This window comes from Heterocephalus glaber, unplaced genomic scaffold (genome assembly GCF_053883595.1).
Source record: "Heterocephalus glaber isolate CG9 unplaced genomic scaffold, H.glaber_assembly_v1.0 deba00001550, whole genome shotgun sequence".
NCBI classification, from domain to species: Eukaryota; Metazoa; Chordata; class Mammalia; order Rodentia; family Bathyergidae; genus Heterocephalus; species Heterocephalus glaber.
Genome location: NW_028258343.1, coordinates 5,337,002 through 5,350,098, shown reverse-complemented (window position 1 = coordinate 5,350,098; position 13,097 = coordinate 5,337,002). Strand labels below are relative to the sequence as shown.

The 13,097-nt window shown below is 37.9% G+C and overlaps 1 protein-coding gene across 1 annotated transcript; it reads right to left on the bottom strand.

Annotated features, from left to right (window-relative positions):
• Positions 1-438: 438 nt before the first annotated feature.
• On the bottom strand, positions 439-11,391 carry LOC147824219 (THO complex subunit 2-like). The gene is made up of 2 exons (XM_087190031.1): positions 11,308-11,391; positions 439-5,421 (listed from the first exon to the last, which is right to left on the bottom strand). The coding sequence occupies exons 1-2, from the start codon at positions 11,381-11,383 to the stop codon at positions 923-925; spliced, it is 4,575 nt and encodes a 1,524-aa protein (XP_087046157.1). The 5' UTR covers positions 11,384-11,391; the 3' UTR covers positions 439-922.
• Between the last annotated feature and the right edge of the window lie 1,706 nt (positions 11,392-13,097).

Sequence of the window (13,097 nt, the reverse complement as noted above, 5' to 3'; positions counted from 1 at the left end):
GCAAATTTCCAATGATGAATGTCATTATATTGTATACCTAAAATGTATCAATGATTAGAATGAATAATCGATAATGTAAAACAGGAAGAAAAGGTCCAAAGGGGTAGGGGTAGTGTGAGGGGCAGGGGAAAGGAAAGAAGGGAAAGGAAAAATGCTGAGAAATGGAAAAAATGGAAATAAAGTCTTTGTAAATAGGGAAGGGTGGAGGGGGTGAAGGGAGGGCTAGGAATGGGGAAAAAATAAGAACCAAGATGCATCATGTAAAGGTACAATTCCCAATGAGAAATGTAATTGTGTTGTATACCTACAATGTACCAATAAAAGAATTTAATTAAAAAAAAAAGAAAAAAGTGATGTTCTAAATAAAGAACATCACAATATCTGTTTGACCATAACTAGAATAAGAAATACATTCTCAATAATCAAGATGTAACATTAGGAGATTTATTGGGCCGGGGAAATTTTGATGACACAATTAATGGGATATTAGGAATAAAATTATGTTGCTGTTAAAACAAGTAAAGATCTTTCCCCAGAACCGAAATCAAAATTTTTACAAGAAGCCAAAATCCTCAAGCAACGTAATTATCCCAATGTTGTAAAACTTATAGTTTGCACACCAAGACAGCCTATCTACATCATCAAGGACCTGGTTCCAGGGGGAGATTTCCTCTCCTTCCTGAGAAAGAAGGATGAACTAAAATTCAGTTAGTGAAATTTTCATTAGATGCTGTTTTTGCGTGGAGTATCTTGAGTAAAAATTGTATGCACAGGGACCTTGCTGCTAGAAACTGCCTGGAGGTGAAAATAATGTTCTGAAAATCAGTGACTTTGGAATGTCTTGTCAAGAGGATGGTGGTGTATATTCATCTTCTGACTTAAAGCAGATTCCCATTAAATGGACAGCACCAGAAGCTCCTAATTATGGGAGATACCATTCTGAGAATGACGCATGGAGCTTTGGCATCTTCCTCTGGGAGACCTTCAGCTTAGGGGTCTGTCCATACCCATATCTGTGCTTGTCCGAGGACTTATGATGTTTCTTCTCTTCCTTTCCTGAACAGTACCGTTTCTCTTTCTTTTCTATCTTTTCTTTATCATGCCTGGACTCCTTTTTGCCACCGGCGGAGATTTTATCCATCTTCTCGGATTTAAATGAATCACTGCCTTTTTCTTTGCCTGAAGATTTTGACTTATTTTTTTCCTTGTCTTTCTCATTTGGATAAGGAGACTCACAAGGACTTTCACTTTTGTGTTTTGAAACCCCCATCGTTCCATTTTCCTCTTTCCTCCTCTTGATTAAGTCCGGTGGCGCTTCACGGTCATTGTTTGAATGATCCCTTTTCCGTTCTTTCCTGTCCTTTTCATCTTTTCTCTCTCTTTCTCGGGATCTTTCCCTTGACTTGTCCAAATCTTTCTTGTCCATTTCTCTCTCCTTACTCTTGGACAGTGGTGGAGGAGTATGATTAATGTAGAGCTTTGCTGAAGACTCCTTGAGTTCGATGAGACTGTCCTTTACTGTGGAGGAATGTGATGGAGAAGGGTGGGTATCAATTTTGCGACGTTTTTGTTCCCTTTCAGGTTCTGCAATATCTGATCGGGGAACGGGTGACTTCAAGGACCCAGAAACTGGTGTTTTTTCTCCTCCTTTAACATTTTCCTTTCTTTTCATTTCCTTTGCTCTATCTCTTTCTCTCGACGGCTCTTTCTCTCTTTCCTTTTCTTGAGTCAGTTTTGCTTCTATGATGGGGACAGCAGTCTTGAATTTCTCATCTTTAGCTTTTTCTTCCTTCTTGAATTTTTCTTTCTCTTTGTCAGACTTAGGTGTTCTTTCCTTGGTCTCTCTTGCTTTTTCATCTTTCTTTGGATGCTCTTCCTTTGGTTTTTCTTTACCATCTTTACCAAGTACCCTGGCCTCTGGAGTAGTAGCTGGAGTCTTTCCTTTTTTCTCTTTTTCTTTCCCTTTCCCTTTTGCTTTGTCATTTTCTTTAACAGCTTTGCTACTGTTAGAGCCACTATTTCCATTATTTGAATTTCCTTTAGGTGTGGCCCTAGATGCTTTATTAACAGCTTTCACACCACACTGAGATCTCTCCCTTGATTTATCATTCTTCTCATTACTGCTCTCATACGACTTAGATGACCTTCCTGTTGATGATGAAGAAGACCCACCACCAGGCCCATTTTGTAAACTGGCAACAGCACTCCTCGGAGAAGGGTCTTTGTGATGAAACTCATTTTCTGGTATCATGTATGACTTTCTACTTTTCAACTGCCCAGAGTAGCCCATAGCCAATGCATATAGATCTGGCCTCTTCTCTTTTTCTTCTTGGTAGATTTTATGCACTCTTCTTTCCAAAGCCTGACCCAAACTCAAAACTTTTGGATACCAAGGAAGTATTTTTGTTAGCACAATCAAGATATTCCTGATGTGAGTATATTCGCCTGTTTCAAGGCAATGAACTGATGCCTTGGTTAGCTTGTAATGCCATTTAAGTACAACATGTCGAAAATTTTCATAATCTAATTGATCAGCTTTATTTCCACCATCAAATCCAGTTGCCCGCAATATAGTAAGGAATCCTGGATGGTTTCCACATTCCTTTTCATATGTGGCTCTATCACTATGCCACCTGGTTACAGTCTCTAACATACAGCAAAGAAATCTCCCATATCGGCTAGCTTCATTTTCAGTACAGCTTGCAACTGTGTAAATTATATCAGAGAAAATTTGATCATAGCAAAGAACTGTGGAAAACTTTGGAGTTTTTTGTTGATGTACCAACTCAACAAAACAAGCACAGTAAACAGCATCAATTGCTGAAAAAATACATCGAGGAAATATACACAGCTGTAGAAATTTTGTGATGGTCTCATTTTTGGTAGATTTTGCTAAAAGCCAGTTGTTCTTTTCTAATTTCAATCTTTGTAGAACTCTCTGTACATGTTCCATCTGTTTCTTTTCTTCTTTAAGAAGCTTGTCCTGAAGGGCAGTACAACGTTCCTTCTCTTTTTTCTTTTTATTAGGAGGCATTTCCTGATTGTCATCAATTGCTTTCATCTGGACTTTAAGTTTATTGACTTCTCGTTCATAGCTGGTATGTGGAACTGTAAGGTCATACATTGTCAGTGACCAGAATGTGGCATAGAATTGAGGGCTGATGTCATCCCAGACTTTGGAAACATGTAAGGAGACCACTGCTTCATGGACTGGAGCCATCACCATCTCACATGATGTAATGTATTTATGAACTTTATGTTGCCATTTACTTCCCTTTTCTGATTTTTTAAGTTCATCATACTTTGATGAAATGTGGTGTGTGTACATTGTCCTAGACAGAAAAAATGCTGCATCATGGGGTGTATGAAATTCATTACAGAGCACATCAATGGAAGGCACTAGCTTTATATAATCTTCTGTGCTTAGATTTGATGCTAAAAACCCACCAAACTGTACCAGGGTATCATGACACTGGTCATAGAGCTTTCCCACAAGTTTCAAATGTTTCTCTCCACCTTCCTGATAGATTATCCCATTCCTCTGCTGAGCCATAAGTAAGCAGAGAGGAAGAGCAAGATCATGGTCCAACAGTGCATCCTTTAATCTCTGAGAGGATCTTTTAGTGTTTCTGATCTGGCCAAAATAACCACCCTCAGCTTTCAACTGCTCACCACCTGTCATAGCCTCTAGTTGTTCCATTGTCACCTCCTCTGTAATTTCTATTCCTGCCATTTTTTGCACCACTTCTTTCAATATAAGCAGGTCAAAACTTTTGCCTGCCTTTAGTTGATTGGCCACATACTGCAGAAGACCCTCAAGATCAATCGTATATTTACGAAAAACTGCACCACAGAAACTAGCCAAACTCTGAAGCCAGCTGGAGATAGTCGTGTCATCATGTTTCATTCTCTCCTTTTCTGGATTAGCTAAAGCTTCAATGATACAATAGGCCAAGACATCATAATTCAATGAAGTGAGGTATTTCAATGAATCTACTACAGGTGTTATTAAGTTATCATACTTCTGTATTTGTGACAGGATATAATCAAACAAAATGGTTGGATTGCTGTGGCTCAACTTCCCAATTTGTCTTCCTGAAGGTTTCACATTTTCCTTGGTTAGCCTCTTCATGATATATTTGGCTCTGTCTATTGTTTGAGCTTTAACTTTTACTAAAAGTGGGTGACTCTTATAAGTTTCATTCTTCCACTGGCCATACAGACGGTATCTATGCTGGTAAGGAAATGTTTTAAACATTTCCCATAGTTCCTCAGACATACAAGCATTGCAGTCCATCAAAGAAAGAGATGGAAGTAGTACCTGGTCAGTAATGCTTAGCAAACAGCTAAGGATAACTTCCGTTTTCTCTTTATCTTGTTTTCTTCCATCAGACTCCTTCATAAATGACCTGCCTATGCGCACCACTTTTGCAAATAAAATAGGATCATGAGAAAGGTGAGGACCAAGGTAACAGAACATACTGAATGTATCTCTTCTCAAATCTTCAAAGCTCTCTGCTTGCTTTGGTGCTCTCTTGTTTTGCAAAGCATTAACAGGTGAGCCTTTAGCACCTTTAGGAATGCCAACTCTTCGGTAGAGAGGCTCAATAGTTATGTGAATGAGATTGCAAATAGCAAGGGCTATTAGCTTATGTGAAGCTGCATAGTATGGAGGCATCTGATCCATAATATTTTGTGCATGCTGCCAATCACCGATCTTTAACAAAGCTTCCAACAAACCAAGTTTTTGGTTGTCAGGTGGCTTCTTTACTTTCTCCTCTTCTTTTTCCTTTCTTTTTTCTTGCTCATCAAGTTTTGCAGAAGACAATACAACCATTGTAAGTTTTCTAACAATTTTCTTAGCTTCCACAATTTCTCGTTTGTGTTCATCCATAATGCAATTATCAGCTGGAAGAAGATGTACGTAAAGATCATCTAAATCAATAAGATTACATTGCAGAAGTACTGCTGCAACTCTGTATAAAGACGATGGAGTCTCGCCATTGGGTTCCTGGTAAAACTTGAATTTGAACCCAAGAATATGACACAGTGTTTGCGGTTCACACATACTCATGTAAGATTCTAATAAAGATATAAAGAAGTCATCGTGTTCTGGCCTGCATCCAAACACTTGTAAAATGACATCCAAAACTCTATTGGGATCCAGATTAAAGCATCCTATTAAAGATTTTATATTTTCTAAGATTAAATCACTAGTAATATTTCCAGATAAATCTTGCCCCAATTCAGCAATCAGCTTGGCATACCCTTCATTCTCTTCTCTTAACAACTTGAATTTTTGCTGCTTATAGAAGAGTTTTGTCTTGATTTTAACTGACTTTTGATTGAATTGCTGTGACTGTTTAATGAGTCCAAATGAGTCCAATGTTTCCGGATCTAGGCATTCCTTTAGAACTGTGTCTGAAACAAAATACAAACATGCTAATACCAACTGTGTAAAATAGTCTCTCTTGCTTTTGTCTTCTAAACAATCTGTCTCAATATCTAATATACAGAAAACATCAGCAAGAATAGAGGGCACATCCTCATGAAATTCACTAATGTTCTTAAGAACATTTGATGCCTGTTTGTGCTTTACATTTCTGTTATTGGGCTTTTGGGTCACCATCCCTACTGCTGCTCCCGGCCCCTGTCCCACCTCTCCCAGCTCAGAGGAGGTAATCCCTGCAGGCACTACCAGCCCCCCACCACAGTCAAAATGAGAAAACATGTAAATAAGTCTCAAAACCAGACTTCCAGATCACCTACAGCAACCACAAAGGGAAATGAGATGGAACATTCTGATACTCAACCACCTGGACCCACTGAACTGGAAACAAAAGGGGATCTGGAAAAAAATGAAATCAGAAATAATTTCTCAGATAACAGGAGAAATTGTGCCCCTAGTGCAAGACATGATTAATAAATCTAGAGAGGAGCTCAGGAACATGATGGAATCCCAACATAAGAAACAAATGGAATCCATAAAACAGATGCAAATAGACTTCCAGGACATGAAAAACTCCACTGAAAGTCTACATAGCAGAATGAGCCAATGTGAGGACAGAATTTCAGATATAGAAGATAAGATTGCAATTAGTGACCAGGAAAAGAAAAATGGCTTCAAAATTATAAGGGAACATTAGAAATCAATCCAGCAGCTGCTAGATGATGCAAAGAAGAATAACATAAGACTGATTGGGCTCAGTGAAGAAACAGGAGAGAGTGGAGATGACATAAAAAAATCTCTTCCCAGAAATAATGGCAGAAAACTTCCCAAGCAGGGGAAAAGAGCTTGACATACAGATAAGTCAGGCATATAGGACTCCAAATAGCCTTGATCAAAAAAATCTACACATAGGCATATAATTGTTAAGATTCCAGAAACACAACAGAAGAACAAAGTTCTACAAGAAGTCAGAGAAAAACAAATCACATACAAAGGAAAGCCCACCAGAATCACAGCACACTTCTCAACACAAACCATCAAGGCAAGAAGAGCTTGGAGTGACATATTCCAAGCCCTAAAAGAAAACAGCCTCCAACCCAGATTGATGTACCCTGCAAAACTATCTTTCAAAATGGATGGAGAAATAAGATACTTTCATGACAAAGAGCACCTTAGGAACTTCGTGAATACCAAACCAGCACTGCAAAGAATTTTACACAATAGCCTAGGAACAGACATTGAGGATCACAACCCCATGAAGCAAAGCAGAATGAACCCATCTGGCATGACAAGAAATTAAATGTAAAGGGGAGAACCCAACAAAAAGAAAAAGTGATGGCAATGACAAGTCAATATGTTTCAGTTATAACCATCAAGGTTAATGGTCTCAATTCACCAATCAAAAGAAATAGACTGGCAGAATGGGTCAAGAACCAAAACGAACAATATTCTACATAAAAGAAACACACTTAATTCAAAAGGAAACTCATAGACTGAAAGTTAAAGGGTAGAAAACAATACTCCCTGAGACGGGAACCCAAAAAAAAGCAGGAGTAGCTATCCTCTTTGTAGATCAAGTAGATTTCAAACCAACACTGATTAAGAGAGATGAAGAAGGAACTACATCCTTGTAAAGGGAAGAATCCAAGAGGAAGAGATGACAATCATAAATCTCTATGCCCCAAACACTAGTGCACCCAACTATATAAAACAAATACTAACAGACATGAAAAGTCAAATAGGCACTAAAACAATTGTAGTCAGGGACCTCAACACCCCACTGTCACAAATAGATAGAACAACTAGACAAAAAATAAGTAATGAAATACTAGAACTCAATCGAACTCTTGAACAAATGAACTTAACAGATGTTTACAGAGTCTTCCACCCCACAAAATCAGAATACACATTCTTCTCAGCTGCACATGGGTCATTCTCCAAAATAGACCACATACTCACACATAGAACAGGTTTAAGTAAGTGGAAAGGAATTGAAGTTATCCCTTCTACATTATCAGACCATAGTGTGATGTAGTTAGAGATCCATAGCAAAAGGAACCACAAAAATTTCATAAACACATGGAAATTGAACAACACACTTCTGAATGACCAATGGGTCACAGAGGACATTAAAGAAGAAATCAGACAGTTCCTTCAATTAAATGATAATGACAATACAACATATCGGAATCTATGGGACACAATGAAAGCAGTCTTACGAGGGAAATTCATAGCAGTGAATACGCATATTAGGAAAACAGAACGAGCCCAATTAAACAACCTGATGCTGAACCTCAAGCTTCCAGCAAAACAAGAGCAGGACAACCCCAAAGCTCATACAAGGGAGGAAATTATAAAGGTCAGAGGAGAAATCAATGCAATGGAGACTAAGAGAATGATACAAAAAAATCAATGAAGCCAAGAGTTGGTTCTTGGAAAGAATCAACAAAATGGACAAACCTTTAGCCAACCTTGTCAGAAAAAGGAAAGAAAAGGCCCAAATCCATGCAATTAGGAATGAAAAGGGTGAAATGACAACAGACCCAGCAGAAATCCAGAGGATCATCAATACCTACTTCCAGAACCTATATGCCGATAAGATGGACAACACAGAAGAAATGGACAGATTCCTAGACACATATGAATTACTAAAGTTGAACGAAGAAGACCTAAAAACTCTGAACTACCCAATATCAACAAATGAAATTGAAAACGTAATTAAAAACTTATCAACTAAGAAAAGCCCAGGCCCTGATGGCTTCACTGCTGAATTCTAAAAGACATTTAGAGAGGAACTGCTGCCACTACTGTTTAAACCCTTCAATGAAATTGAAAGGGAAGCAATATTCCGAAATTCATTAATGCAAGCAAGAATCATCTTGATCCCCAAAGCACAGAAAGACCCATCTGAAAAAGAGAACTATAGGCCAATCTCACTAATGAACATAGATGCAAAAAGCCTTAATAAGATACTGGCAAACAGAATGCAGAAGATCATCAAGAAGATCATACACCCTGATCAAGTGGGATTCATCCCAGGGATGCAGGGATGGTTCAATATATGAAATTCAATCAATGTAATACACTATATCAATAGAGCCAAGGACAAAAACCATATGATTGTCTCCATAGATGCAGAAAAAGCATTTGACAAAATCCAACATGCACTTATGATAAAACCCCTACAAAAAATTGGAATAGATGGTCTCTACCTCAAACTGAGAGAAGCCATCTATGAAAAACCAACAGCCAATATCATACTAAGTGGTCAAAAACTGAAATCCTTCACACTAAAATCAGGAACAAGACAAGGATGTCCACTATCACCACTCTTGTTCAATATAGTTCTGGAAACATTAGCCATGGCAATTAGACAAGAGAAAGAAATAAAAGGAATAAAGATAGGAATTGAAGAAGTCAAATTGTCATTATTTGCAGATGACATGATACTCTATATAGAAGACCCCAAGAACTCCACCAAAAGTCTTCTAGACTTAATAACCAAATTCAGCCAAGTAGCTGGTTACAAGGTCAACACACAGAAGTCAATAGCTTTCCTCTACACAAATGACAGACTCACTGAGAGAGAAATAGGGCAAAGAATTCCTTTCACAATAGCATCCAAAAAACTGACATACCTAGGAATCATCCTAATGAAAGAAATCAAAGACCTCTTCTCTGAAAACTATGGCACTCTGAAAAGAGAGATTGAAGATGATATCAGAAAATGGACAGACTTCCCCTGCTCGTGGGTAGGAAGGATTAATATAGTGAAAATGGCCATACTTTCAAAACTGCTATATAGATTTGATGCAATTCCAATTGAGATCCCAGCAGCATACTTCATAGACCTTGAGAAAACAATCCAATAATTCATTTGGAACAAGAAGTGACACAGAATAGCAAAAGCAATTCTAGCTAACAGACACATGGCAGGGGGTATCACAATCCCCAACCTGAAACTATACTACAAAGCTACCATGATAAAAAAACAGCATGGTACTGGCAAAGAAGCAGACTTGAGGACCAGTGGAACAGATTAGAAGATCCAGAAACAACGCCAGACACACTCAGCCATCTCATCTTTGATAAAGGAGCCAAACACCCTCACTGGAGGAAAGATAGCCTCTTTAATAAATGGTGCTGGAAAAATTGGGCTTCAACTAGCCAAAGATTAAAACTAGACCTGTATCTCTTGCCATGCACTAAACTAAAATCAAAATGGATTAAAGACCTAAATATTAAAATAGAAACTCTGAACCAGTTGGAACAGAGGTTAGGTAGAACCCTTGAAGACATCGGTGTAGGAAAAGATTTTATGAACAAAACCTCAGTTGCCCGTGAACTAGGACAAACAATCAACAAGTGGGATCTCTTCTTATTAAAAGGTTTCTGCACAGCAAGAGAAACCACCAGCAGTGTGAAGAGACAACCCACAATGTGGGAAAAAATCTTCACCTGCTCTTCCTCACACAAAGGTCTACTATCTCAAAACTATAAAGAACTTAAAAAGATCAGACCTCCCAAATTTAAAGACCCAATCCAAAAATGGGCAGCTGAAATAAACAGACATTTCTCAGATGAAGAAGTAGAAATAGCAAATAAATACATGAAAAAATGTTCAACATCACTGGTCATTCAAGAGATGCAAAAGAAAACAACGAGGAGATTCCACCTCACTCCAGAAAGAATGGCTGCTATCATGAAATCGACCAAAAACAAATGCTGGTGGGGCTGTGGGGAAAGAGGAACTCTGCTCCACTGCTGGTGGGAGTGTGGACTGGTGCAAGCACTGTGGAAATCAGTATGGAGATACCTCAAAGAACTAGGACTGGAAGTCCCATTTGATCCCACTATTCCACTGCTGGGGATCTTCCCCAAAGAATTAAAAGATTCATACCACAGTGATATATGTGCACCCATGTTCATAGCAGCACAGTTTGTGATAGCTAAAACTTGGAAACAGACCAAATGCCCATCAACTGGAGACTGGATAAAGAAAATGTGGGGGTTTTTTATAAAAGGGAGTACTACTCAGCCATAAAAAATGAAAAATTAGAGACATTTATAGCTAAGTGGATGCACATTGAGGCAATACTCTTAAGTGAAATACATAGGACACACATGTGTAAATACCAAATAGTTTCTCTGGTGTGAGAAACTGAAAGAGTGAATAAGGACTAAATGTATAATAGGTCATGTGAAATAGGAAGAAGAGGGGCAGAGGGGAAGGAAATGGGAGGGCTAGGGGAAAGGACAGAAGGGAATGGGATTAATATGAGAAAATGGAAAAATAGGAACAAAATCTTTGTAAATAGGGAGGACTGGAGGGGTTGAAGGGAGGGCTGGGCAAGGGTGAAAAATAAGAACCAAGAGAGACTATGTAAAGGTGCAAATTTCCAATGATGAATGTCATTATATTGTATACCTAAAATGTACCAATGATTAGAATGAATAATCGATAATGTAAAACAGGAAGAAAAGGTCCAAAGGGGTAGGGGTAGTGTGAGGGGCAGGGGAAAGGAAAGAAGGGAAAGAAAAAATGATGAGAAATGGAAATAAAGTCTTTGTAAATAGGGAAGGGTGGAGGGGGTGAAGGGAGGGCTAGGAATGGAGAAAAAATAAGAACCAAGATCCATTATGTAAAGGTACAATTCCCAATGAGAAATGTAATTGTCTGGTATACCTACAATCTACCAATAAAAGAATTTAATACAAAAATAAATAAATAAATAGAAATAAATTTCCGTTAATGACATGATAGGACAATTCATAGAGAGCTTGCTGTGAATCTCTGTAAGTTGAACTATCATGGCTTTTATTTTCACTGAGAAGCCGGCATAAATGCCCAAATTTACCTCTCTCTGATTTCTCCTTGTTCTTTATCCACTCAGCGGGGAGGGCCGCAGTCGCCGCCTCCATCTTCCCCTCCATAGTAACAGAGGTCCGAATGTTTAGAGCGCGAGCACCGCCCACGCGGAATGCCGCACGAGCTGCGAGTTCGGTTTTTGATTTCCCTCCCCACTTTCTCCCCCAGCCTGCGGAAGCCCGAGGCCCGGCCGCTAAGGAGGTGACTGAGACCCGTGAGCCCCTTCACGAAGTGAGTGAACGCTGGCCGCCTGTAGTGTTCACTTTAAAAATATTAATTTGGCATGTTTCTTTAAAAACAATTCTGCCTCAGTCACAAAGATTTGCTCTAATGTTTTCTTGTAGAAATTTTAGAATTTTATAAAGGTTAGTGATCTATTTGACTTAATTTTTTATTAGGAGTAAAGAATTGCTCAAAATGTATTGTTTTGTCTGAATATACAGTTCCAGCATTGTTTGTTGACAAAGGATATCCTTTCTGTATTTTACAGTTTTGTAAAAAAAAAAAAATCAGTTATAGACAATGTTCCCATGGCTCTGTTTCTGTACTCTGTTCTATTCCATTGATCTTTGTGGCTATGCTGAAATTCAAGATTGTGTTGAGCTGTTTGTCAATTAGAATTGTCTCAACAACATTATATCTTTCTGTTTATTTGGGTCTTCTTTGATTTCTTAAACCAATCTTTTCTAGTTTTTGGTATACTGTAAACTTAGATTTATACATAATAAATACTTCTCTTTTGCTGCTATTATAAATAGTCCTGTTTGGTTTTAATTTTTAATCCCAGTTGTTTATTGCTAATACTATAGAAATATTTTTAATTGAGCTTTAGCTCATGGCTTACTAAACTCATTTATTAGATCTAGAAGATTTTCTACTTAGATGATCATGTTGTCTACAAATAAAGTTTTGTTTATTCCTTTTCAAAAAAAAAATAACCGAATACTACAGCCTATCCTATTTGACATATAAAGCCATGTTCTATAACATGTTAATGTTAAATAACCTTTCAAAAATCAGTGGACCATATATGTGTGGCTCTATTTCTAGATTCTCTGTTTTAGTCCAATGATCTATATGTCTTTCCTTACACCAACACTGCCTTGATTACTATAGCTTTAGAGGAAGTCTTAAAATTATGTAATAAATGTCTTCCAACACTGCTTTTTTTTCCTTTTCTTTTTACATTTCTAGGTCCTTTGTACTCCTACATAACTTTTAAATTTCAATATCCAATTCTTCATTTATAGCAAGTATACATAGACCTGAATTTTTATATATACCTTGTGTTTTCGAATCCTGCTAAATTCAAATACAAGTTCTAGGGGCTCCTAGAGATTTCTTAGTATTTTCTCTGTAGATGATCATTTCATCTACATGTAAAGATTTTGCTTCTACCTTGCCAATCCTATGCTAATTGTGTCATTTTATTGTCAGACTATTTTGGTTTGGGCCTAGGTTTCAAAGTTTAATGGACAGATGAAGAGTAGTTATATCTACCCTTGTTCCCCACCTTAAGGAGAAAGCATTGTAACCTCTCCATTCGTATAAGACTTTTTTGCTGGAAGTATGGAGTACATGTCTTTGATCTGTTGAGAAGGTTCTGTTCTACTTCTAGTCTCCTGACAGCTTTTCCATGAACACCTGTAGAATTTAGTCCAATACTTTTTCTCCAACTAGTGACAGGATCATATGGCTTTTTCCTTTCCTCTGTTAAAATGATGACTTTTGGGGGTGGGTCTTCCAGTGCTGAGCCAACACTGCCATCCCTATACTAAA